We start from the raw sequence: 27,216 nt of genomic DNA on the forward strand, positions 1-27,216 counted from the left end.
ATTTCTCAAGATAAAATATCCCTTACAGTTCCTTGGTTATCTTAATTATTCATTATCAAATATAATATCCTCATATTAAAATTGAATTTCCTTTTATTCTTAGTAGTGACTGTGGGGGAGTTGAGATATAAAGAGGTGAAATTACTCTTTCTCTACTTTTTTGAAAAATAACTTTAAACATTTTAAGAAAGAGATAATGGCTGATATCTTGGGAATGGATAAAGCACATTCAGGTTTTAAAAATCAGTACTCATTTTTGAAAATTAATCTAAATGTAATTGGTTGCAACTGAATGTCTTCCTGATCAGGAAAGGGTTGGGAAAAATTAAAAGGAACTCAGCTCATTTTTGCCTGGAGAAAAATAGTTTTCTTTTTGGCACAATTATTCCAAGCTAATAAATTGTTAAAATGCCATATTGTTATGGAACTTAGTCATAGAAGATCCTTTGATTTGGGCTCAGAATGTGATGATTGCTACAAAACAAGGTAGCCATTAGAGATTTCCCAAAGGGCTATACTATAGATACCATGTTTTTCTTTTTCAATTTTCTTTTGAAAAATCAGGAAAGAGAGTAATTTACGTGTAGTTCACTCAGTAGCCTGATTTCCTGAAAGCTGTTAAGTTCTTAGGAAAAGAGAAATAGGTCAAACAGGGTGGGTCTGTGGTCTCCCAACTAAAGTAACTTGTTACAGTGTTGAGCTGGTAGTCTAAGGGTGTTAATCTACAAATGATAAAATTACACGGGCCCGTCAGTTCTGAGGTTTCGTGATACTATGACTATTCTTTATAATAGCCATTATAATAAATAAATATATTAAAAATAAATTGAAGGGGAACATTAAATGGCAACTAGTCAGGGACCTGCCCACTGGAAGTATGTTCCTTGCCTGGGATTATTCTGCCTCTAGGTATGGGGTAGTGTTTATAAGCCTGGTATCGTAGTTACTTGTATACTTTTCTCACCCCAAGGGAGACAAGGGAGACAAGTGGCCTCCTTAATGATTTCCTCACTTCTTCCCTGAGTTACATTCTCAACTCAGCAGCCAGAGCTATCTTTTAGTATTGTCAGATCAAGTCCTTAAAATTGGTTGAAAATCCTGTAATAGATGCTAAAGAGGATAAAGAGCTGAACTTATATAGCGCCTGCCTGCAAAGAATTTACAATGAAGATGAGAAAGAACCATGTTCCAAGTTAAGAGTGTTGTGTAATATTAGGAAATGTATTTTATATATAACATTATTATAAAATCAGTCCTCTGAGTGCTAATTGCCATAGCAGTATAGAAACTCCTTCAGGCTGTAGTAGTCAGGGGAGGTTTTTATAAAGTGATACTTGAAGTAAAACTTATGGGGATGTTTTGGATAGATTAAGGGACTGAGCAAGGGATTTGAAAGTAGTAATTACGTAAGTGCAGACATGAGAAAATCCAGTTTCTCTTCAGGATAGACAGTGAATAAGCCACAGTGCAATTGAAATATTGTAGCATAGTATTTTATATAGGTCAGTGATGTTTGAACTCTTCTTTTTAAAGCTATGAACTTTTGTCAAAATATCACATGGAACTCCAACTTATTAAACCTGAGAACTGTAGCTTCTGTGGGTAAACAGGATGGGCAGAGGTTGATTGGCATATCTGCCTGCATGGCCTCTCAGCCCTACAGTAGCCTTTGAGGCTCCTCCACTGAACCCAGGGCTCTGAAGAATACAGCTTAGAAACTGTATGTATGTAACTGTATGTACGTTTCAAGAGCAGCTTGGTGGGAGAAGGGAAGCTGGCTGCTTTGTGTCAGTTGGTAGAATATGTTGAATATCAGTTTTGATCTTCTGGTTTAGGCAATGGGGTGTTGTAGAAAGTTTTTGATCAGAACCTATTATATAGTGTTTCAGGAAGACTTAAATGGTCATGGGGGGTGTGTGTGCAGTTTTTGTTCTTCCCTCTCCCCAACCCCGCCCGCCCCCAGCATGATCCTTGGAATACTACCTGGGAGTCCAGTGATGGTACTCCCATCCCCCAGCATGATCCTTGGAATACTACCCGGGAGTCCAGTGATGGTACTCCCATCCCCCAGCATGATCCTTGGAATACTACCCGGGAGTCCAGTGATGGTACTCCCATCCCCCAGCATGATCCTTGGAATACTACCCGGGAGTCCAGTGATGGTACCCCTAACCCACAGCATGATCCTTGGAATACTACCCGGGAGTCCAGTGATGGTACCCCTAACCCACAGCATGATCTTTGGAATACTACCCGGGAGTCCAGTGATGGTACTCCCAACCCCACAGCATGACATCATCTAAACCCAGTTTCCTCCTGAAGTTCCCACCTCCTTGAAGCTCGGGCATCAACATGAATTCTAGAGGGACACAAACATTTAGCCCATAACAACCTCCTTTCTCACTTCCCACTGTTCTCGTGTGTGGAGAACAGGACGGGAATCCTGCTGCATGTTTTCTGGAAGAATGGCTGGCTGAAGCTGGGGATGCTGCCAAACACACAGATTTCCTGTGTCCATGGAGGTGCTGGGCTGAAGCACAGACATCTGAGGCTCCAAGGAGGAGACACTCACCTAGAGAGGCAGCAACATAAAAAGATGGATTGATAGAGATGATGCGAGGAAGAACTGAATACACCAGATGTTCCCCTTCTTGAACTGGTGATCACCTGATGATTTCATTAGCTGCCACCCTGCAGGCCTTTTCTCTACTGGCAGCTCAGGCATGTGCTCGTTATTTATCTTGTCCTTTTACCTGAGTCCCATGTATGTGAGCCATTGCTTGGTGTGGATTCAGTGAGAAGGCAGAGGTGTTCAGAAACCAACAAAGTAGTTGGTTCAGTGTTACTGTAGGCAGAAGAGCTGAGACTGGAGTGAGACTCTTGCTCTAAGAAACTGCGCTGAAAAATTATTTCTGCCCTTTGGAATGTTACAGTTCTGTATCTTGAGCTCCAGGGCCTACAGAGACATGTCTGGGCCTCACTACAGTTCCCATTATTCCATTATTCCTCCAATAATGGAATAATAACCTCCCATAGGGATTGAGTTACCAGACTGAGTTGACCATGGCTTGGTACCATAGCAGTTGGATGACCTTCATGGGTGTCCATTGCCCTAGCTTAGTGATCCCACCAGTGCCTGAACTGGCTGTGTATAGGCTGGAGAGGACCCTGTGTCTGGGAAGACTTCCCTTATCTTCTTAAGCCAGTATGAGATTCTCCTGGCCTGCTCTACAGGACAACTCTGGAAGCCCTGTTCTTGACCTGGGAACAGTTAGTTCAGAATTGTCTCTGTGCTTTGCACTGCAGTGGAGAGGGTACCCCTCACATTCAGTCTGTGCTAACCTTGGAGGCCTGGGGGCAAGGTTTTCATTCATTCCCCCTGAGGAGGAGAAGGAGTTTGGGAGGCATCTCCTATCCTGACACTTCATCCAGCCCAAAGGACTTTAATTTTCATTTTATTTTTAAAATTAACAGTAAAATTGATTTTTGGCGTATAGTTTTATGAATTTATGTGTCTGTATAGATTCATGTAACCTTCACCCCAATCAAGATAGACATACTTCCAAATTTTGTGGGTATCAGTAGTTCATTTCTTTTTATTTGTTAAAAATTTGTTTTACATTTCAACCAATTCCCCTCTAACTTTCTGTAACAATGCTGTATCACACACGAACTGCATATTTTCCTTTTTATTTTTGAGTAGTATTCTATTATATGGATATAACACAATTTGCTTATCCATTCACTCTGTGGAAGGATATTTGAGTCGTTTCTAATTTTGGTAATTCTAATAGAGCTGTTAAATATGCATGTACAGGTCTTTGTGGGAACATAAATTTCCCTTTCTCCAGGGTAAACACCTAGCTGAGGTAATGCTGGGTCATATGGTAAGTGTATGTTTAACGTTCTAAGAGACTGCCAAATTAGTTTTCCCAAATGGCTGGGCTATTTTCCATTCCTTCAGCAATGCGCAAGAAGTCCAGTGGCTCTGCATCCTCCCCAGTGTTTGACGTCTTTTGTACTGGACCCTGTTGACTTCAGTAGGGATGGCACCAGGTTCAAGAGGCCGAGGACAGACCCAGAACCGGTGAACAAAACATGAGGTTTATTTGGGGGAAGTTATATACAGAGACGGTCCAGTGGCTGCAGGCTGGAGAGGAGAATGATAACTGCCTGTAAAAAGCATACAGTTTATATAGCATCCTCACTTGGCGCACTTCCCTCAGCAACCTGCATGTGACAACCCTAATTTCTTGTCATTTCTGTCAGGTGCATCTACCATACAGTGTTTAGCTGTTGTTGTTGTTTTAATTTTATCTATTCTAATATGTATATAGTGGGATCTTACTGTGGTTTTAATTTGCATTTCCCTAACAGCTAATGATATTGAACATCTTTTCATGGGAGGCCATTATTCCAGACTTGGGAGAGTACCCTATTGTCTAGGGAGCTGTAATCAGGTCTGAGTGTGTTTCAGTAGGCCCTGGAGCTCAAGATTCTGACTTTAAAAATCCCAGTGGGCAGAAATAATTTTTTAGCCTTGTTTCCTAGGCATGAGCCTCACCTGTCTCAGTTCCTCCTGTTAGACAAAAACACTGAACCAACTACCAAAACTTGTTGGTTTCTTTACATATGTTTTTTTGCTTTCAATATATCCCCTTTAATCAAGTGTCCGTTTGAGTCGTTTGCCCATTTTTTACTTTGGGTGTTGTCTACAGCTGTTGAGATTTGAGAATTCTTTATATCAATGTGTTCTGGATACAAATCTTTTGTCAGGTGTCCTATTTGTAAGCATTTTCTCCCAGGCTGTTACTTGTCTTTACATTCATTTAAAACTGGCTTCCACGGAGCAAGTTTAATTTTATGAAGTTCAGTTAATCAGTTTTTTTTCTTTTATGGATCATGCTTTTGGTATCATGTGTAGAAATTCTATATAAACCCAGGTCATAAAGTTTTTTTGTTGTTGTTGTTGTTTTTGTTTTATTTTGGTTTTGTTTTTGATATGGAGTCTTGCTCTGTCACCCAGACTGGAGTGCAGTGGTACGATCTTCGCTCTGCAACCCCTGCCTCACGTGTTCCAACGATTCTCCTGCCTCAGCCTCCCGAGTAGCTGAGACTATAGGCGTGCTTCATCACACCCAGCTAATTTTTGTATTTTTAGTAGAGATGGTGTTTCACCATGTTGGCCGGGCTGGTCTTGAACTCCTGACCTCAGGTGATCTTCCCACCATTTTCTTCCAAAAGTTTTATAGTTTTACACTTAAGCCAGTGATGCACTTTGAATTATTTTTGGCATAAGGTATGAGGTTTATTTTTATGTTCATTTGGTTTTTTGCCTGATCTGGTCACATCTCACTCTCAGTAGTTCATTCTCTTTCCCTGTCAAGTTTGACTTTAGATTTCCATCATAGTTGGAGGGGGAAAACTGCCTCACATCACAGATTGTTTTTTCATGGGAAAATAATCCCAGGATTAGGATTTTGCAGTTTGTAGTGGGGGTTTCCTCCCCATTTTCATCCTCATTTCTGAATAGTCACCTTGCTCTGCTTTGGGTCCATGTTCAAATCTCATCTGCCTTCGGGGCCCTCCCACGCATTTCAGTCTCCATCCAGTAGACTCCTTTCCTGCACTCCGGATGTCACAGTGGTTGTCCTTGGTAACGCCACATGCTGTAATAGAGCAGAGACAGAAAATTCAGAAGGAACTCAAATGAGGTTAAGGCAGGAGTTGGCAAACCATGGCTCATGGATCAAATCTGGCCCACTGAGTGCCTTTATAAATAAAGCTTTATTGGAACATAGCTGTACTCATTTATCTGTGTATTGTCTATGGCTGCTTTTGTGCTGGAGCAACAGAGTTGCATAGTTGCAACAGAGACCACATAGCCCTCAGAACATAAAATATTTACCATCTTGTCTTTTACAGAAAAAAATTTTGCTAACCCTTGGAGTCAAGGCTGGTACTGGGGATGAGTTGGGTTAGGGCACTTTGCTATGGTGAAAACAGCCCTACAGAAAACAGTGCTCTTCCTACATAAACCATCCTGGCATCTCTTCACCCAAGTTCATTTGTTGTCATAGAAATTTGGAGGAAGTAATGTCTGGTGCAGCCTTGGAGTTAACTATTGATGGGCTGAAAGGGAAGATGAGATGGAATAGAGATCATGTGGTGCATCAGTCAGTCCCAGTGAGGAACGGGGAGATGCAGGGAATCAGGAGTGATGTGATGACCAGCACTGACTTCTTAGTTTCTATGGTCTGCTAAACCTCACTCTACTTTAGTGGACCTCAGCCTTAGCTGCACATGAAAATCACGTAGGTAGCTTAAAAGAAAAAAAAAAAAAAAAAAAAAAAAAAAAAAGCCCAATGTCCAGGCTGCACTCTAGATCCATTACATCAAAACTTCTGGGGGTGGTATCCAGACACCAGTAATTTTAGTTTCCCAGTTGACTCTAGTTTACAGCCCAGGCTGGGAACCATGGTTCCACTTTACAGTCCCATAACCCCAAGGAAATATTGCCACCTACTGACGGTAGATAATTATTATGCTTTGAAATAAGTCAATAACTCTTCAGATCCCCCTCCATACTGGGAACTTGTGTTCTGGTTACTGTATTTGTATTGTTTATGTATAAGAGTTGTTTATTAGAGTTTGATTTGGGGCCATCTTAAGGTGGTTGTTCCTGAGAAACACCTCGTGTCTCAATTTTTATGTAACTCAGAATATTGACATATACAATTGATAGGAATAGTTGAATGTTAGCACTGAAAGAAACCTTAGAGATGGTTAGTTCGCACAGCTGACATATCCAAATACCTTTTGGACTTATATACTGTAGTTCTGGCTCCTTGCTTCTCAAAGTGTGGTCTGTGGACCAGTAGTGTCAGCATCATCTGAGACTATGCTAGAAATAAAGAACCCTTGGCTCTCCCCAGACCTGCAGAATGGCCTGTAATTTAACAAGGTCCCCGAGTGATTCATGTGGACCCTCAAGTTTGAGAAGCACCAGTTTAGAGAATCATATAAGTGGAATCTTCTGGGTGTTGCTTCTAGTTTTATTGTAAGAAACTACTTTTCAAAGAGAGTTGCCAGTACTCTGTTAGAGGCTGAACTATTGCTTGACGGAGACAACACTGTGATTTCCGAGAGTCCTCCCAATTCTGATTTTATTATTTTCCTCCTCCTTCTCAAATAGTTTCTTCAGTATCTCTCAAGAATTACCTTCTTCACCATACCTTTCATTATACCATGAATAGTCACTGAGGCCACCAGTTCTGCCTACTGTAGTCTCTCTCCTCCCAGACACCTTACATCTGGAACTTATATGATCCTAATGGATGAATGCAAGCACAGGTTTTCCAAATTTACCCTTATCTCTTGCTCATCATGCTAGAAAGTCTAAGCTCACCCTAAGCTTAGTGTGGGGAGATTCAATGGGTAGAAGACTTGGGAGAGCGTAGGAAAAGCAGTCCCACATGAATGACCGTGGGACCCCTATATCTTGTCTAACTCCTATTACCTGATTCTCCAGTGCAAGATAGACTTTTTCAATGTATAACACATTCTTGTGTTCACCTGTGCTGGCATTGGTGAAAACATTGCTACATTTTCCAGGCAAGGGATTTAGGGACCATTTCCTTATTCTGCTTCTCAGTCTATATAGTGATTTCATCCAGATATTTTCTTTATTCTTATAAAGCAGAGCTTCATATATGTCTCTAGTCTTTCCTAGATTTCTCATTTCCAGTGTCTCTTCTTTCTGAATCGTCAATGCTGTTGCCAAGATTATGTTCAGGATTTGCACCTCTATTTTTCACTCTTTTTAAAACCCTTAAGCACCCTCCTACTTTCTATGCAAAACTATGGTAACTTCTTTTCCATTTTAGAACCTTCCCCATCTGTCTGAATCCTTTCTCCCTTCCATCCCCTTCCCTTGCTTCTGGGGTTGACCTGGCCTCACCAAATGCCTTCATTTCTATGTGGCTATACATTTGCCCCACCTTCCTCAAGTGTGCCTGCCCATCTGACTCTTCCTACAAGAGCTATGAAGGTTCGTATCACATTGAGTCATGTTTAGAGTTGGGAAGGTATAATCTAACCCAATACCCTGGCTTCACAGAAGGGAAGACTTATACCCTTCTGTAGGGTAGGTGGCTTGCTCAAGGTCACGTAGCTAAGAATGTGAATACTTGCTGTGAAATAGCATTACTATTCAGCGTAGCTTCTTTGACTTCATAATACTTCATGCAAATTGTTTCACTAACTTCACATGGTGAGTGTGGGATGTGTGTGGCAGATAGTGAGAGGTGCTGGGAGGTTTATTAAACATGATTGATTACCTTCTTTTCAAGAGAGCTAAATCAAGCCCGAGAAAGACAAAAGGATTCATCATTTGTCTCATACCCATTTTTAGTCTGAGGCAGAAAACCGTAAACCCTTGATTCATGACTCTTCTAAATACTGGGAAATGTTTGCTCCTTCTACGTATGTGTGTGTGTGCAGATATGAATCATACTGTGGGAACAGTGTTGTCTCTGCCCCCCTCCTCTGCAAGACTATTTATTGCTGCATAATGGATGTGTATATTTTGGGGTACATGTGATAATTTGATACATTCATATAGATTGTAAAGATCAAATCAGGGTGACTGGGACATTCATCACCTTAAATAAGTACCTTTTCTTTCTGGCAGGAACGTTGTTTAATGTCTCTAGTCTTCCTTTGTACATGATATATTAACCATTTAGAGGAGCTTAGAGGAGAGTTTAGGCTAGATATTAGTAGAGTATGATAGAATTGACCAGAGTTGGGTTTGTACTGTTGTATTTTTATCTTGCCATCCACCTGTCTCTTTTTTTACTTAAAGAAGAGAAGATTCTAGTACTTGTTTTTAACATGCTGTGAGAGATATAGAGGAGAAAGCAGCTGAAAGCAGCGGATGATTGTTAGTACTGGTTCTCATCTTTCTTCATAAATCACCCCTTCAGGCCCCTTAATCATTTTGGTTGTTGTTCAGCTCCCCGTGACCTGTCAGCGTGCTCCTGGTCAGAGAAAAGTGATGGCTGTATTCCCGGGGCTATCTCGTCTCCTCTCTACAGGGAGCAACCGCCACTCGGAGATCCCCTGAGTACACAGCCCGAAATTGTCTGCACTTGAGACTGCCGTTGCCTTCCATGCAAGGGACTGTTTAACTTGCCCTCAGCCATCATGCTGGTCTCCTGACACTGTGGAAATGCAGCCTCCTCACAGAACATCTATGCATGCATGAACCTCTCTTCCACCTTCTCAACGTTCCAAACAGCAACGATTTTGAGCATTTCCTGCCCCAAAGCCCTCCTTAAGTTCAGAAGGTCTCTTTACCATGTTTTTCTGTCCTCATTGGTATTTCGTACCCTTCCCAGGTTATTGACACGTGTCCCTGGGTGTATAATGTTTCTGGTCCTGTGAAGTTAATTTCCAATACGTTCTTATTCCTCTTCTTGCTTTTTGTTATAAGATGGGGTTTGTGTGCTCATGAGAGAACTCATTAACCATGTATTGAATGAATGGAGGAATGAATGAATAATGTTATTTCCTGGAGCCATGTTTCTGAGCTACTAAAAAAGACACAAGTGTTGGGGAACATAACAAGCACAGAGCCAAGAGTCAGGAGATGTGGGTTCCAGATATGGGTTTTCTGCTAATGAACCTGGGAAGTCTCTTATCATCCCTGGGCACTGGTTTCTTCATCTATAAGATGAAAAGCTTGGTCAACCCTGGTGGTCTCAAACATTTCAAACACAAAGTTTCCTCTATACATTTTTTAATGAGCTCTTTCAGGCTGGGTGCAGTGGCTCATGCCTGTAATCCTAACACTTTGGGAGGCTGAAGTGTGAGGATTGCTTGAGCCCAGGAGTTTGCGATTAGCCTGGGCAACATAGCAGAACCCTGTTTCTATTTAAATAAATAATTAAAAAAATTTCAGATGTAAAAAATGTATGAAAGGTAAAGTATGATTACCTGATGCTTACCACTCCATGGAATTTCCTCCCAAAGTAATACTTTTTATTATAGTAGCTTTTGATTTAGAAAATGGATGACAACAACTAGCAATAGCACTTTCATAAGAATCTATCTTGTTACAAGAATAGCTATACCTAAAATCATATATGATTAAGACACATTGATTAGTCTATGGCAATTCTTAACACAAATAAAAATGTATAATAATCCTTGCTTTTGTGGCCCAAAGTAGTGTTTCTGAATAGCATGATCTACATTACCATGTGCATATTAAAAACTGCCAATTTTTGGCTATACTTTTGATCTGCTGAATAAACATTTCTAAAGCCTGGGCCTGGGATTCTGCCTTTTATCAAGTATTCCAAATGGGATTTAGAACTTGAGTTTTAAATCTCCTTGGCCTACAAAGTAGGGTGATACTTCATTTCTATATAATGACAATGAATATTTCTTTAAAAAGTAACTTCTCTGGTTCCTTTTGAGTATTTTGGAGAATACAGAGATTATATACCCAATTTTCAATAATATATCTATTGCAAAAATAAGTTATGCTGGGATTGAGGTAGGTAGATGGGAAATAAATGTCTCTACCCAGTGTTTCCAAGACTCCTCATAGATGTTCTGGAATTTAGATTCATTTCAAACTTTGGTGTTGGTCATACTGGCATTTCTGAGATTTTATATAAATCAACAAAACGAGTCACATCAGTGTCAGACTGCCATGGTTCTCAGGCACCCTGACCCCTAGATTCTGGTTCCACAGGCATAAGAGCCAGAACTTAAGCTGGGTAGCCCACGGAACAGAAGTTCATCTCACGACCATCCCCTCATTCACTACTCCTAACTGTACTGTCAAATGATTATGAGCGGCTTTGGCCAATAATGACAGGATTTCAGTTTTAAAAGCCTGTATCAAGCATAGATAAAGTGCTCAGTACTGTGCTGTGGACCATGGACCATGTAAGGGAGATTAGTTCTTCTTAAAGTATTGCACTTTGGAATGGAATCCAGATTTTAATAACTTGGTAATTAACTTCTGGAAGGCTTCCTTTATATACAGTGCCTTTTCTTGGGCTCTGTGAATAACCACTGTCAACTATATTCATAACTTTGACATTCATTTATCACCCTCCTATGTCCTGATCTCTTTTCTTGGGTAGAAATGTGTGTCAGTCATATTTCTTGCTCTCATGAAGGGCATGGCCTGTGGGATAAATAAATAATCAACCAATCAACAGTGAGTGATAATAGAAGCTTGCATATTGCTGTAGTAACCAACTCTGAGGGAGGATACAGGAAGCGGGAGTTGGCTTCACTGTTGAAGTATGAGCAGATATTTCAAGAATAAACAAGAGTTCACCAGGCAGATGGTGTTGGGAGGGCATTTTAGGCATAGGGAATAGCAAATGCAATTACATGGAAGTGTGGAAAACTATGGCATGTTTAACTTGCATGTGGGGGAGTTCCAGAAATATCCTTTCGTGAGCAGAATTTAAGTGTACTTGCAGTGAGTACAAATGTGTTTGTTACATGGTGTTTTCAGATTTTGCATTTTTGTATTGTGGTAAAATATACATGACATAAAATTTACCATTTTAGGCCAGGCATGGTGACCCACGCCTGTAATCTCAGCACTTTGGGAGGCTGAGGCAGGTGGATCACCAGCCTGGCCAAAATGGTGAAACCCCGTTTCTACTTAAAATACAAAAATTAGCTGGACGTGGTGGCAGGTGCCTGTAATCCCAGCTACTCGGGAGGCTGAGGCAGGAGAATTGCTTGAACCCGGGAGGCAGAGGTTGCAGTTAGCCAAGATCGTGCCATTGCACTCCAGCCTGGGGTACAAGAGCAAGACTTCATCAGAAAAAAAGAAAAAAGAAAAAAATTACCATTTTAATCCTTTTTAACTGTATGGTTCTGTGGCATTAAATATATTTACATTGCTGCACAACCATCACCACCATCCATCTCCAGAACTTTTTCATCTTGCAAAAATGAAACTCTGTACCTGTTAAACAACTTTCCATTTCCCCTTCTGCTCAGCCCCTATTATTTGTTTCTATGAGTTTGACAACCCTAGGGACTTCATATAAGTGGAATCATAGAATATCTTCCATTTGTCATCAAGATTCATCCATGTTTTAGCACATGTCAGAATGTCGTAACTTTTTAAGGCCGAATAATATTCCATTGTATGTATACACCACATTTTGTGAATCCATTCATCCACTGATAGACATTTGGGTTGCTTCTACCTTTTGGTTATTGTGAATAATACTGCTGTGAACATGGGTATACTCAGATTTTGTATCTTACTGTCTAAATTTTTAGACTCTCACATAATATATGCAAAAGGACTTTCTGAAAACCCTTTACGAGACAGTACACTTGGTAGAGGTGCTTATGATTTTGTTGTGGAGATCTGCTCACACTCCTGAAACCAAGACTGTAGACAGAATATGATTAGAATGCCCATTAGTGCTGTCAGAGTCCACTTTTAAATTTCCTGTGATCATTTGAAAGAAGCGAAGCTCCAAAGCTCCTTCTAGAAAGGTAGTGAACACAGTCAACGACTTACAGAGCCTGGCATACCATTTGCCTTTGCAAACTGAGTCCTCTCTGCTTGGTGAAGTTGCCTCTGAGCACCTTGACTCATAAGCAGGTCTTGGCTCATATCTGTAAGCATTGCAGAGATAGTGAGAAGGACTTGGCAAAATGAATTTTATGGTTAAGAATGAAGGAGACCTGCTTCCTGTGAAGCAAGTGAGAGAGTGTATCACCAGCCAAATTATTTCTGGCCAACGTGACTGAAGAACCAAGGATCCTGTTTTCTCTCTCTCTCTTTATTGCTCTCTCTCTCTATATATATATGTGTGTGTGTGTGTGTGAGAGAGAAAAATCCATGGATATGTTAATATACATATATTTTTAAACACATATATATGTTTGTTTATATATATATATATATATATATATATATATATGTTAAAAATCAGGTATTTTCAAGCATCCAGGGATTCTTTAGGGAGCTACACATTTTTGTGAAAACAGACTGTCAAATGTGTGAGGAGCATCTGATAGCCCCAGCTCTTCCCCTGGACTCTAAGGAAGTAATTCTGTTCCTTCTGTTTCTGAAGTACAGCCTCAGGTTCAGGGCTGGCTGGTCCCTTCATGAGATGCCCACTCTGCTGTTGCAGACTTCTGGCCCTTCTTGGATACTCAGTGACCAGGACGGAGATATACAGGGTTAGGAGGCAGTTTGGGAAGTTGGGAAAAAGGAAGCACTGGGGTGTCAGAAGAGGATTAGAAATGATAGAAATGAGGCTGCTTATCTGTCAGCAGCTCTCCAACTTCTCCTTGATGTTCTTCCTCATGTCTTCCATTGAGTGTTCACTCCTGGCTCCTGCTGGATGCTCTTCCCAGCTTCCCCTTCCTGGACCTCACTGACTGGCACAGCACATTAAGTTCCAAGGCCGCTATTCCAAAACAAGGTCCCAAGACTCTGTTTGTGAACCCCAGACACTTTTCCCTGGTCTTTCCAGTCCGCGGGTGGTGTTCCAGGACTTGCATTGTTTTGTTCGCTGAAAGGTCAAGTCCTGTAGGGCTTCATCTGTCCAGGCTGGTGGGGCTCTGGCTGGCAAAGCAAATGCATCAGATCAGCCTGGCCATATTCAGGGAGAGCCAGGCCCGTTGGCACACACTGCAGGGCTGGCATGGGCTTTGTGGGAGGCTGGCCTGAGCCACAGACGGTGGCACCAACAGTCCTGTTTGTTCTTCAGCCCCTGGCAAAGCCTAAGCAGATTGGATTCCTGTCCTGTGGAACACAGATGCTTCCTCCAGAGCCCACCTGCCCAGGCAGTGCTCCACCTTGGAGCAGCACAGTCAGTTTGGGAAAAAGGAGGACTTGTCCCTGAGAGCCCCTTCTCTTCTCCATTCTTGTGGTTACTCCATTATCTCCCCTCTGTCCAAATTCATTTTCTCGCCCTTCAGTGAACACAATAACATGTTGTCCAAGTGAGGCGTAATTGCCATATAAACAAATGGCTTAATGATAATAAATATTAGAGCATTTTCAGATATTTGATTTCCTTTTATTTTCCTAGTTTCCAACAGAATTTGCAAGTTAATTTTAATTTTTCTATTGGAAAGGGTATGGGACATCTGACCAGCAGGCAGGTGGGGAAGATGCAGAGTTTGTCCAACCTAAGAACCCTTATAAATAGCACTCAAGCAGTTCTGGCAGCCGTGATGGGACATGGAGGCCTATTTCCTGCCTCTCTTGTCCATCTTCATTTTGAAGCACTGCGGAGCATTCCACCAGCTGTTGTAAGGAGCACCTGTGTTGTCACTATCATTGAGGTTTTGGGAGAAATCATTTGGTCATGCTTTTCCATGCAGTGACTGTGCCCACAGACCCTGTAAGAGCCATTGGGAACAATGTGCATGGTGATCGAATTAGAGGCCCATTTCCAGTTCTAAAGAGAAAGTTCAGTTGCGCTTTTGAGTTCTTAAGACAAAGTTATTAAAAGGCATGGCTAAGCCTGCCAAAATACTAACTGTAGAAATAGGTAAAGTTTCAGATACTGAGCAAGGAGCTGGCTGGGTGCCTCTTGCTATGCTTGGGTGAGAAATCATGATTAATAAAGGCCACAGAGACAGTGAAACCAACAGGGAGGTGGACCAGGCAAGAAAGAGAGAGATGGTCAACTACAGCATTCTTCCAGAAATATAAGGCATTTAAGGTTATGGCATAGCAGGCAGTATGTTCTCTAAAACTAGGACTGGGGAGAATGATGTAGTGTTTTGCAGAGGTAGGTACTTGATATTTCTGCTTTGATTTTGTTGTTAGAAAAGAGAAGTATATGGAGCATATGAAAGTGATATACTGTAAGAGACCAAAGACAATAAAACAGTTGAGGTCCGACCAGTCTAGGGTAGGTTTTGTCCTCTTCTGGGTGTTTCTGGGACTCTTAGGCCTTTAACTTCCACCTGAGTGCATCAGACACACTCTTCTGTACTCCTTTGGCCAGCAGAAGCAGCCTGATTTTAGTACTCGTTCGGAAGGGAGGTGCAGCTAGAAGTTTGTGTTTATTAAAGCCCAAGCGACTGGAGGTAAACGCAGGTATGATCAGGAAATGTAGCTGGTTCACCTCTCCCAGTAGGCACAAGGCCAAAGTCAGCAGACTTGCAGATTGTCATGCCGGTTCTCCCACCCAGAGGTTATTTGAGTTCATCCAGCACTGCAGCTGAGCAGAATGCTGCAGTCAGGGTGACACACTGCAAACTGGAGCCATGTCCTCAAGTGCATGCCAATCAAACCAACTTTAACCTTCACTGGTTTGTGGCTGCCGACCTAGAGAGGAATTTGTTACATGGCTGAGGTCCTGTCCTACCTAAGCCAGACTCCAGTGCAAAAAAAAATCCTGTCAGATGCACCTCTCCTTCTCTGTCTCCATCTCCCTCCCTGCCACCCGTTTCCCCTTTGCTCTTTACTATTAATTGGCCTGGAGTTCCCGGGCTGAAGCAGAGTTTCCTTCTGTCCCCGTGTGTTTGCTGCTCTGGTTTGCTCTTCTTCCAGGGCCCCTTAGTAAAACAAGAGCTGCTGACAGGGTAGTGTGGAGGTGGGGAAGTGACCACCACGCTGGGAGTGATGTAGGTTATAGGTCACCAGTGATGTAGGTTGCTGTCACCAGGACCCTCAAATCAGCTGTGACCAAAGCCTGCAATGACAATGTGAAGAAGGATCTCTTACCTCAGTTAGTGAGGTCCTATTCTTGTAGAGACAAGAACGTTTCTTGTAGAAACAGATAGCCAAGAAGTATCAACGATAACTCTGTACAGTGGAATAGAAGATCTGAGATTTTAAGGAAAAGGATAGATTCAGGATAGTAGGAAGCTCTGAGTTGAGTTTGTAACATCAGAATATTAAAAGGCACAGCGAAGAGAAAGTTCTGGATTTCTAATGAGATTTCCAAAGTAGGCTATGTTTTTATCTCATCAGAATGGATTAGATTCAAGCCTATCAACACTAACTGTAGAAATAACTAGGTTTCAGATGCGTCAAGGTGCTAGGTGTCTTGTTCCAGGTGTCTTGAGTATAAAAGGTCCTAGAGAAGAGATGTGGGTGGGCTCTGGGTCGTGTGTTTCTTAATTTTTAATCTGTAGCCCAGATGTTTGATTAGAGAACTTTCGAGTGAAGTTTGCTAGGTGGTGACAGTAAGATGGGAATCAGGGGAAAATGATTTTAATAAACTGGAGAAGTACTCAAAATGAAGTTCACTGAGGAGAATGTAGAATTATACCACCAGTTATGAATAGCTACACAAGTGTAAGAGATGGCTGTGAATAAACAGATGTACCAGAAAGAGCTGAGATTGAGGATGAGGCCAACATCCATCAGCAGTATGGGGCTGTGGTTGGAGCATCCCTGTCTAGGACTACAAATAGAGAGTTCAAGACACAGGGGTTGTCACTATATACCCCATGAATATGTACAATTATTTGTCAATTAAAAATATAATTAAATAATACCTAACAAATACATGGTTTGTGAGGCCATATCTTTTCTAGATGTGCCAAAATCTTCAGGCTAACAGGGCTGTGGGTAGACTTGTAGACTGACTCACAGATAAAGGAAATTTGAAATTGAACTTGTAGAGAGTAATTTAGAATTCATAATTATCTTTCAGTGTGTAAAAAACCCTGATGTGAAGATTGGTGCCAGCTGTTAGTCTTTGCTGAGGATGGAATGTAGTTTCAGCAGCCTTTGATGAGACACTAGGAATACTTGCCTGACTGTGGAAGTCATTAAATGATAGAAGGAGTTACTGAGGGAAGGTTCTGATTTTTTATGGGATATTGCAAGTAGACTATGTTTTCATTTCATGAGGGTAGTTGAAGTCCATCTACCCTAGCTGATGACTGAGAAGTGGTATTGACTATTCAGAGTCCCGTTTCTAACCCAGAGATTGCCTGGGCCCTGCCTGCAGACATCCACCTGCTTTTACATCCCCCGAGGTGCTCCCTGCCCCCGGGAGCTGTTTGCCACACCTGTCTGGGGACGTTTTTTCCAGGTGTGGACTAGCTGAGTCTGTGTAGATGCACTGATCTCATCAGATTGCACTTTCTTTTTGTTTTCTTCTCTCTTGCAGTATGAGTTTAAAGCCAAGAACATCAAGAAGAAGAAAGTGAGCATTATGGTTTCAGTGGATGGAGTGAAAGTCATTCTGAAGAAGAAGAAAAAGGTAAGTGGCTCTGAACCAGAATCTGAGGTGAAGAGGAAAGCAGGGGAGGTAGGCATGGGGTACCTTTTTCTTCCGGGCACCCCTCCAGAGAGAATCCCTCCCTTATCTGGCAAACTCTTCTGCTTTGAGCAGCAACGGTGCTGAGAGGCTGCTGCAGAGTGCAGGGTGAGGCGGGGCCAAAGGCCTAGTCACCGATTGGCTCAGTCAGTCCTGGTACTCCAGGTGATGGGAGTCACCTCCTGTCATCCATGCCTTCACACCTCCCCCCCCCCATTTTCATACCTTTATCTTTGAGTCCTGATGGTAGGAAATATTTTCAATTTTAGTGAGAATAGCAGGGTTCAGTGGGATTGGGCAGCAAGAGGAGGCTTCCTCAGCAGCTGTCCTCTTCGATTGCAGGAGCAACCTTCAGTCCCACCCCAGGTGCCATGCAGCCCCCACTCCCCGCCGCCCACGTGTGTCCTTGCATCTTGTTGCAGCCCATATTTACATCGTCCCTCAAGACCCAGCCACTGCTGCTACTCCGTGTGCAGGGATGGTAGGGTGTGGCCAGGTCGGGAGGATGGGCAGGGGGATTCATCCATTCCTCTGAGTTGGGGAGAGACAAGCAAGTGAGCATATGCTGTTTAAACACTTATCTGTTTTGTACCAGTTGTATGTGGTTGTGGCAGGGTAACATTAACCCCTTGGAAAGGCTAGATCCGTTTGGTGGGAGGATGTGTGTTTCCAAAAAGAAACAGAAAAGAGCTTGGCTGATTGAGGATATATGAGGAGTCCTTTTTGTCCCTGTTTCTCAATTCTGCTGATGTTTTTATTTTTTATTTATGATGCCTTTGTTTTACATTTATTGATGGTAGCACCATGTCATACTCCTACATAGACCTCCTGAGCTTCTTTTGGTTCCAAATCTCAGTTGCTCTTAATTCAAATGGGACTTAAAGCAGACCTTGAATCTCAGGGGTAGAGGGAGAGTGCGGAGGTTATGGAAGCAAAGACAGATGCATCATAGTAGGCAACGTAAATTTGAAGAACCATATAGCTGAGAGGGATCTTAAAGGGGACTTATTATATCAATCCAAGGGTTTAAATCTTCTTTATAACGTCCTTACAAGGGGCATTGTCCAGTGTATGATCGGACAGCTGTAGTAATGGGAAATTTACTACTTCCTGAGGCAGCCCCTTTCCTCTCTGGATGATTATAAAGGTCTCTTATAGCTTAATCCAAAACTTGTTCTTTCATGCTCCCTCAAAACTTTCATTGGTGGTTTTAGAAAGTGTTTTATGGCTATGATGCTACAAGTATGTAGAAAAAAGATACACTGTTTATAAAAGAACCAGCTTCTTCAAAATTCACAAGTATAGCGAATTAAATATATTTGCCTTTGTAACCTTTACTGTGTGCATGGGCCCTATCTTGTTCTTCCTCTGGGGACATCTGTTTTGCCTCTTCTCCTCTCACATGTATGTACGGAGTGGACAGTCATGGGACCGTCTTTAGAGTATTGTCCTCTAGGAGTTCCTCAGCAGGACAGTTGCTGAAGCAAGCCGAGGCCTGTCAAGCCCTGTTAAAGAAATTGTGGATGACAACAATACAAATTTGAGCAAGAGATATCCTCAGAGGAAAAAAATGGGCTAATTTTGTCACATGTGTAAGATGACTTTCCTCAGCCCTTCCTGTGAGGGGACTGGTGGCTCAGGGCCCTCATGTAACAGCCTAGAAAATGATTGCTGTTTGTGGGCGCTTCCCAGGCTGCATGATGCTTTCACACCCATCGTCACCCAGCCCTTCAGCAGTCTCTGTGGATGTTTCTGTTGGTCAGCATCATGGCTCCCAGTCACTGGGAGAAGCAGCCACACAGATGGTTTTCTCACTGAACAGCCCGCCAGAGGCTGAGCTGTCAGCCTTTCAGGTCAGAAGTTCAGATTCATCCATTTCGAACCTGTGAGCCTTAGGAGGCTAACTCACACTGACAAAGCTCAAAAGAGGCTGATGTATGAACTAAACTAAGAGTTTCTTAATTCACTCTGACACATGCAACAGTCTCCTGGACCAAATACTCACACTATCCTGACAAGCATGTTTTCTTTCTACTAGAGGCAGGTGATGGGAGAAGGCAAATTATTATAGGGTTGCTGGGTGAGCATAGAAATGGAGCAATCAGCCTGCTGGCCTCAGGCTCCACAATAAATGGGGCCAGTGAATCTTCCTAGTGGCCCCATTGGGCAGATGCTTTTCCTGGAGTCTGTCGGACAGACCCTGCCAGGGTTTGCTTCTGTGTCTCTCTGACTTCTATACTTCCACGGCTGACACTCCCAGAATCTTCCCACCACCTCACTACATATCCATTTCTGACTGACATATCTTTGTTTGCTTGCCTGCCTGCCTGCCTGCCCTCCCTCCCTCCCTCCCTCCCTTCCTTCCTTCCTCCTTCCTTCCTTGGTGGAGTTTCGCTCTTTTGCCCAGGCTGGAGTGAAATGGTGCAATCTCGGCTCACTGCAACCTCTAGCCCCTGGGTTCAAGTGATTCCCCTGCCTCAGCCTCCCAAGTAGCTGTGATTACTGGCGCCTGCCACCACGCCCAGCTAATTTTTATATTTTTAGTAGACAGGGTTTCGCCATGGTGGCCAGGTGGTCTCAAACCCCTGACCTCAGCTGATCCACCCACCTCAGCCTCCCAAAGTGCTAGGATTACAGGTGTGAGCCACTGAGCCCAGCCTGTTTTCTTTTGATTAGGTTAAATGTAAACACCTGCTCTGTCCCTTTCAGATATCTTCATACACCTCTGTTGTCCATCATGGGGAAACTTCATAGTTTTGTCCTTAGGGCACAGTCTTGTTTCCTACCTCACTGTCTCTCCCATGTACCTTTACCATATGTGGTGGCTTCCCCACTGTGCATGTGAGAAAACTGAGGTTGGATCACATGAAGCAGTGGTGCACTGAGGTATCACCTGTAGATAAGCTGCCCCGCCTCCACTAAGCACATGAAAACCAGGCTGGAGTAGCGTCTCCCTGAGGGAGTGCATGGGACCTCATGACTCACTTTGAAAATATATCCTGGATAATCTCCAGTGTGGTTTCACCCTCCTGCTGGCCCCGAAAAGAGACGGTCTAGCAGGTCTTTCCTAGATCTAACTCTTCTGATGCCAGGCTTGGGAAAATGGAGCCGCCCATCTTGTTTCCTGCACCCACACTTAGTGTCCGTTTCAGGGCCATGGCTGTGATTTGAATAACGCCTTTAATCACAGGGTTCATTTTACACCATCTCAGACAGATGAATGCACATGAACAGCAATCAGCCTTTTTGTCATCTTGTTCTCTTGTGACAGTTCTCTGGTATCTTAATGCTACCACTACACTCAGATACATGCACACTTTCTCTCTCTCTCTCTCTCTCTCTCTCTCTCTCTCTCTCTGCTTATAGAATTGAGAGAGGTGAGAGTAGACATGCTATTGTGTAAATGCACAATTTTCTCCAAGGAAATGGAATACTTGGCAAATTTCACGGATCACCATCATGATTAGGTTAAGAACTAGAGCTCTTTGCCAAGTAGCTGTAGGTGTAGAGACAGCCGTAGCCTGTGTTCAGCCGTGAGGCAATGGTACCATGTACGGCCTGACATTGCCCACTGATTCGTTGGTGCTCGTGCCAGGCTAGTGGGTAAAAACGTTGAATAGTCCTCTCCTCCCACAATTAGCTTGTTGATTTTCACTGGGTCAGTGTGACAAGCTGGGAGGAACCCTCAGCCCATTTGAGAAGACCTGGGTTTCGGTCCTGGCTCTACCCTTCCTGGCCTGTGGTTCTAAGCATGTTATTTTGCCTCTCTCAGCTTCAACTGTGAAGAGTTCAATTAGGTGATCACTTTAGCTTTTCTAGCTCAAATACTCTGTGCCAGCTCTGGAACCAAGCTTTTTGGTATTTGTGTGTATATATAGGTCACCTGAATGTATTTAGGTCTTTGAGAACCTACTGGACTACCAACACCAACAACAACAAACCACAAAAACAAAACAAAACAAAAACAGCCCCTGGAGTCTGAGTGGATCACTATGTTGTTGTTTCCCAATCTTCTAGGGCAGGAGGGGACCCTCTGAGGTCCAACATCTCTGAAGCAGCCATCGAGCCTCCTCTTTCTCCAGCCTTTCTGTAACTGGTGAATGGTGATGTGTTTGCTGGCTGAGAACTGTGTTTACAGTGAGTCCCTGCCCTCCAGTGAACTTTTTAAGGGCAGGAGCCATCTTTGTAAGCCCAGCACTTGCCTGGGCACCAGACATATGTATTATGTTTTCAGTAATTGTGGCTGTTCGCTAGCTGCATGATTGAATATTATTTGTGTGTAGTAATGTCATTAAATTATGAAAAAATAAGTACTTAGCAATTGGATCAAATGAAGTCTAGTTTGTTACCTTTATCATATTGTCCTTCCTCTTTTTCTTCCTGTCAATCTGCCAGTTTAAAAGAAAGAAAGAAAAAAAAACAAGGATGAGATCCTTTCTCAAATATAGGAAGGCTTCCATAAAAATTGCTAATTCCATAGCATTAATTGTAGGATTTGTTCAGGTGACTGTAATCTTCAGGTGCATTATACTAGTGTCAGCAGTGGCCAGATATAATCAACTCTCATTGAGATGTAAAAAATATCTTTTTGTTTATAATAACAAATATCTAAAAATGCTGTCATCTTGAACTGATGCCAGTAGATCATGAATTTCAAATTCTTTATGAATCTTAGGTTGCATTTGTGATGTAAACTCAGTTACTAAGATAATTAGCTGTACTTTGATGTCTCTCAACCAGCACATTTTCTTCAACTCGCATCTAGGCTCAAGTAATTATCTTTTCCATGTATATATAATGATTAGTTATTATAATACTGGAATCACACTATAGCACCATTTGCTAGGGAGTGGAATCCTGAATAAGAAAGACTAGTCTTGAACTTCATCCAAGGGATTTTTCTAATAAAGGACCCAAAGGGCTTCAGTTTTATATGGTTTCTCTTATGAACCAATAACTTTGTTGGGATCTCCTAAGGCAACATTCTAAAAAGGCACCATCATTTTCATTAATTCACTGTGTGTCTACCATGTTCAAGAATCTGCATAGGTTATATAAGGATATTAGATATGAACTCTTCCCTGCAAAATTATTCTTTGTCACTGTATGCACGCATAGATCTATTACAGGTTTTATAAAATTGCGTTGCAGTTATTTATCTCTTTCCCCCATAGGTTGTTAGCTTTAGCGGGCAGGGACCATGTCCTCCCTCAAATCTTAATTCATCTGTTTGGAAAAGTAGAAGACCAGAGGGAGCAAACTGATGTAAGTAATTACACACTAAGGTGACAATGAGAACAGCTAATAGTAATAGCTAACACTGATGTTGAGTACCTGCTATTGCCCAGGCCTTGTTTGATGCATGTTTACACTTAACAAATCCTACAACTGTCCTGTTAGGTAGATACCATTCTTACGATTGTTCAAAAGCAGATTGAGCAACTTGCCTGAATCTCAGATCCTATCAGTGGTGAAGTCAAGGTTCGAACCTTGTCTTACTTAAATTCCGAGCAGGTTCTTTCCACTGCTCTGTTGCTGTGTGTGTGACTGATCTTTTTGGACCCTTTTGGATAATAACCACTCCATAGGAAATGCCTAATTAATTAAGCCAGAGTCTTTAACTCCTAACCTGTACTCTGTCATGGGTGCATTACATCACAGGGAAACTATGTTCCTGCCCAAACAGTAGTGCTGGTTACTATGGAAACACAGAAGTCAGATCGAATTAAGAAAAGGAGGCACTCAGAATTATAGAACCAGAATTTAGCCAAAGAGGAGTAAAGGAGACTTAAAAAATGATTTAGCCTGATCCTCTAATTGATTAGATGTAGCAACAGAGGATAAGAGAAGTCCAGTGACTGTCCCTAAGGACACCCGGGTAGTTACTGACATCCAGGGTGTGAATCTAGGCCCTAAACTTCATCCAGTCTTCTTTCCACCATATTGTGTTTCTTGGCCATCTTTATTTTCTGCTACTTTAAAAACAGGCCTATTAGGAATTGTGCACATCGTGGGAGGATTTATTACTGCTTCAATTTTGAAATGCACGTTCCTATATCCATAGGTTATACCTGAAGGAGAGAGATAGCTTTATTTTCAGTGTAATCCCATTCTATCTAGAAGCATGGAGAAGTTGTCAAACTGAGTTTATATGGCCTTTGCAATTTTTTTTTAAGTCACCACTGCTATTAGGTGCTTGAATAATGCTGCATGGATAATTGTGAAGCTTGCAGGCTTTGTGATATGCCTACTGATAATTTCTAGTAGGGATAGGAAATGAATGTCAGTACAAATTTCTCCTCTACTTTAGCATTCCTGAGGAAGGGCTTCAGAGATGCCATATCCATTTCCACATGTCAAAAGGAGAAAGGACCACTGTGATAATTATTCCTGACTCTGTTTTCTCTTCTTGGCACGGTTCTAGGAAGACCTACCTCTAAACCAGTTCCCATATAACATTCCTTGCCAGGAGCTTTTAGAATGACAAAGTGGCTGTGAATTTCCATGGAGGACTTGACATTTGCACTCAACAGATAAAGGAAAGAGAAGGTCCTATATCAAAGTTGCGCTTACCCCATTCAGTGGTCTTACAAAAGCATACAGAGCAAGCCCTTTATCCCCTTCCTCTGTGGAAAGCAAAGAACTTCCTGGTAGTGGACAGTGAAAGACTGATTTCATCATTTGGAGTTGCAGACTACCTGCAGACTGCAGGTAGAAGAGTTGGATTTTATTTATCACTGGACTAGGTGGCCTTGGAGGGAAATAAGTCAACTTCTCTGAGCCTCAGTGGTCACCTTTAAGGTGGAGACCAATTTTAGTAATCTGAAAGCGTTATGTAGAAGTTCTTTCCCTAAATGGAGGAAAGGACTCTTTTCCCCATATCAACTATGAGAATGAAAAACGAAGCAGATACAGATGACTTTCCTATATCTTTGCTTTCTCACCTTCTCACTTTCTGTGTTAGTCTAGGTCCTCTGAGAAGGTGATGCCAAGACATTGTTAAATGCCTGTGGGAGAAAATGAGGAAGCATCTGAGAAAGGCTGGGAGGGCCGTCAGGCTGCAGGGAGGCCTGCCCCTGAGTGCGAGAGAGAGGGGAGGAAGGAAGGAAGGAAGGTTAGCAAAAGGCTCTTAGACTGCAGTGCGGTCTGAGAAAGGCTTGGCAAGGCTTCAGGGTGTCCAGAAGCCAAAGTTGTCTGTCTGGATCCGCACATCTCCCAGGAACAGGCCTGCCTTAGTATCCCTCCATTCTCAGTCACTGGCTGGATCAGTCTGTGGAAAGCATAGCTCCTGAACCAACATGATAATGAATTTCAGAGTGCAGCAGCTGGGGCCCTTGGGTGCACCTCCCTGTGACTGGAGGTCTGTGGTGTACACTCTATGATCACACCTTCCTTTCTCACTCCAGAAAATGTTTACTAACCAAGATATGAAGTTGAGCCTTCCTTCAAGTTAAGCTACTCCCTCTCTCTCACTGACTTTTAAAAATACCCTAGAGTAAGGAATTCATAAACAAAGAGAAGAGGGGAAGGGAGGAGATGGCACAGAAAGAGAGACAGGTTAATAAACTCTAGTTTAGAGACCTCCTAAAAGGCTCAGCCGTGCCGTGAGTGTCCTTGACAGGCACGGAGGGCACAGGAATAAGAGAAAGGAGTTACACATATCCACATACAGAGTTGGGGCGTGGCAGAATGCCAGGCAGTTGCCCCTAGGACTAATTAATCTGCTCCACCAGGCACTCCCTCCCTACTCATAATTTTGTCTCCATTTGCTTTATTTCTGGAGTGAGTGAAGAGGCCAATCTTTGTCTCCTTGAGCACTTAGCGTATTGGCCTCACCACTGCTGCTGCTGCTGCTAGTGCTCCTGCTCCGGTGGGAGCCCTGCCTGACCCTGCACTCGTGGTGGAAGGAGGCTGAAGACCAGCCCTGCTAGTGCCCAGTCCTGCGGCTCCCCTGGGCTGTTTGCAGTAAATAAGCCTGTGAAGGTCCCCCTTTCCCCAGAAGGTACTCAGAGAGGTGCTGACAGCTTTAGAGGTGTGTGTCCCCTCCTTTCCTCCTCTCTTTTTCCTCCTCTTTCCTTCCATTCCCATCTGAACTGAAAATGTCCTCATTTCCTGGCATATCATGGAGACCACAGCTGATCCTGGACAGTGAGTAGCAAAACTGAAATTTCCCTCACATAGCTACCAAGACTCCAAGTCTTTGTTTTCTTTCTTTTTTTTTTTTTTTTTTTTTTTTTTTGAGACGGAGTCTCGCTCTGTCGCCCAGGCTGGAGTGCAGTGGCCGGATCTCAGCTCACTGCAAGCTCCGCCTCCCGGGTTCACGCCATTCTCCTGCCTCAGCCTCCCGAGTAGCTGGGACTACAGGCGCCCGCCACCTCGCCCAGCTAGTTTTTTGTGTTTTTTAGTAGAGACGGGGTTTCACCGTGTTAGCCAGGATGGTCTTGATCTCCTGACCTCGTGATCCGCCCATCTCGGCCTCCCAAAGTGCTGGGATTACAGGCGTGAGCCACCGCGCCCCAAGTCTTTATTTTCAAGGTTTTTTTTTTTTTTTTTTTTTTTTAAAGGAAAAAAAAAAAGACTTCAAAGACAGTTAAACTGAGTTTGGCTGCAGTTATTGTTCAGTAATGCATCTCTGTCCTATCTATTTTTGAAACCAACTTTGATTTATGATCCCATAGGTCTGGGAAATTCGTTTTTCTTCCTGTTTTTCTTCTCATTTCAATTTTTTTTTTTGTAATTGTTTTTCCTTAGAAGAGTATTTCCATATAGAGAAGTGAGGAGGGGCTGGTTTGTGTTGTTTTGTTTTTTTCTTTGAAATACTTGCAAAATAGGGGCAATAAAAGACATAATTTCAGACCAAGAGAAAGGAAGAATCAAATTGTTCTTAAATTAAGACCCATTGGTGACAATCATAAAGTCACGTGAGATACGTGAAGCGGGGCCTCCCTCTAAGTTAAGCTATTCATTATATTGCATTGCCTATGAATTGTGCCTGAGTAGTGGAGTCAGCACTAGTCCAAACATCAGGAGAATTTGTTTTTACTCTTGGCTGGGCTACTAACAAAGGGTGACACCTTGCTTGAGTGACTACACTCCTCAGGGTATTATTTGAAAGAGGTGCAGTGGGGGAGGGGTGGAGACCCTTTAGTTCTAAAGTTCTTGGACTATCATGTAGGCCTTGAGGAGATTGGGTTAAAAAGCTCCAACAGTGGCGGGGTGCGGTGGCTCATGCCTGTAATCCCAGCACTTTGGGAGGCCGGAAGCAGGCGGATCACCTGAGCTTAGGAGTTCAAGACCAGCCTGGCCAACATGGTGAAACCCCATCTCTACTAAATATACAAAAATTAGCTGGGCATGCTGGCGCATGCCTGTAGTCCCAGCTACTTGGGAGACTGAGGCAGGAGAATCGCTTGAACCCCGGAGGCAGAGGTTGCAGTGAGCCAAGATTGCGCCACTGCACTCCAGCCTGGCGACAGAGCGAGACTCCGTCTCAAAAACAAAGCTCCAACAGTATTTGCATTAGTTCCTTGAGTAACCAAAACACTGGTGAGTCCCTGCTACTCCCCAAACCCATTGAGTTATCTTGATAATTTCCTGATCTCCTCATAGATTTAATATTTTTCATCCAAGGATGAAGGTCTGTAAAGTGACAGGACTAGATTTTAATGAGATCTTCAGAAAACGAAAATAAGTAGGTTGGTGAAAAGATCCTTTTGGTTTTCCCCTTCTTCAGGACATTCTATATGGGTTCTGGGACCTCTTTTAAAAGTAAAGTATGTTTTGGCTTCTGTAGACCGTGCCAATGCTCATTCTTATTAAATTAACCCAAGGGGCCCTGGGAACCTGGTTTCTCTGTCCTCCTATTCACATCTGCCAGAGAAAGAAAATAGTTGTTCTGTATTATTTTGCCTCATTA

At 42.8% G+C, this 27,216-nt stretch overlaps 1 protein-coding gene across 2 annotated transcripts in view; it reads left to right on the top strand.

Annotated features, from left to right (window-relative positions):
* Nucleotides 1-27,216, top strand: part of NOS1AP (nitric oxide synthase 1 adaptor protein) — a 314,730-nt gene that overhangs the window by 216,066 nt on the left and 71,448 nt on the right. For both annotated transcript variants that reach the window (XM_025388290.1, XM_025388282.1), the window contains exon 3: nucleotides 17,151-17,243. In XM_025388290.1, the coding sequence (XP_025244075.1) occupies nucleotides 17,151-17,243 (93 nt within the window). The remainder of the gene's footprint in view (nucleotides 1-17,150; nucleotides 17,244-27,216) is intronic.

The sequence above is a fragment of the Theropithecus gelada genome, chromosome 1 (assembly GCF_003255815.1).
Source record: "Theropithecus gelada isolate Dixy chromosome 1, Tgel_1.0, whole genome shotgun sequence".
In the NCBI taxonomy this organism is placed as follows: domain Eukaryota; kingdom Metazoa; phylum Chordata; class Mammalia; order Primates; family Cercopithecidae; genus Theropithecus; species Theropithecus gelada.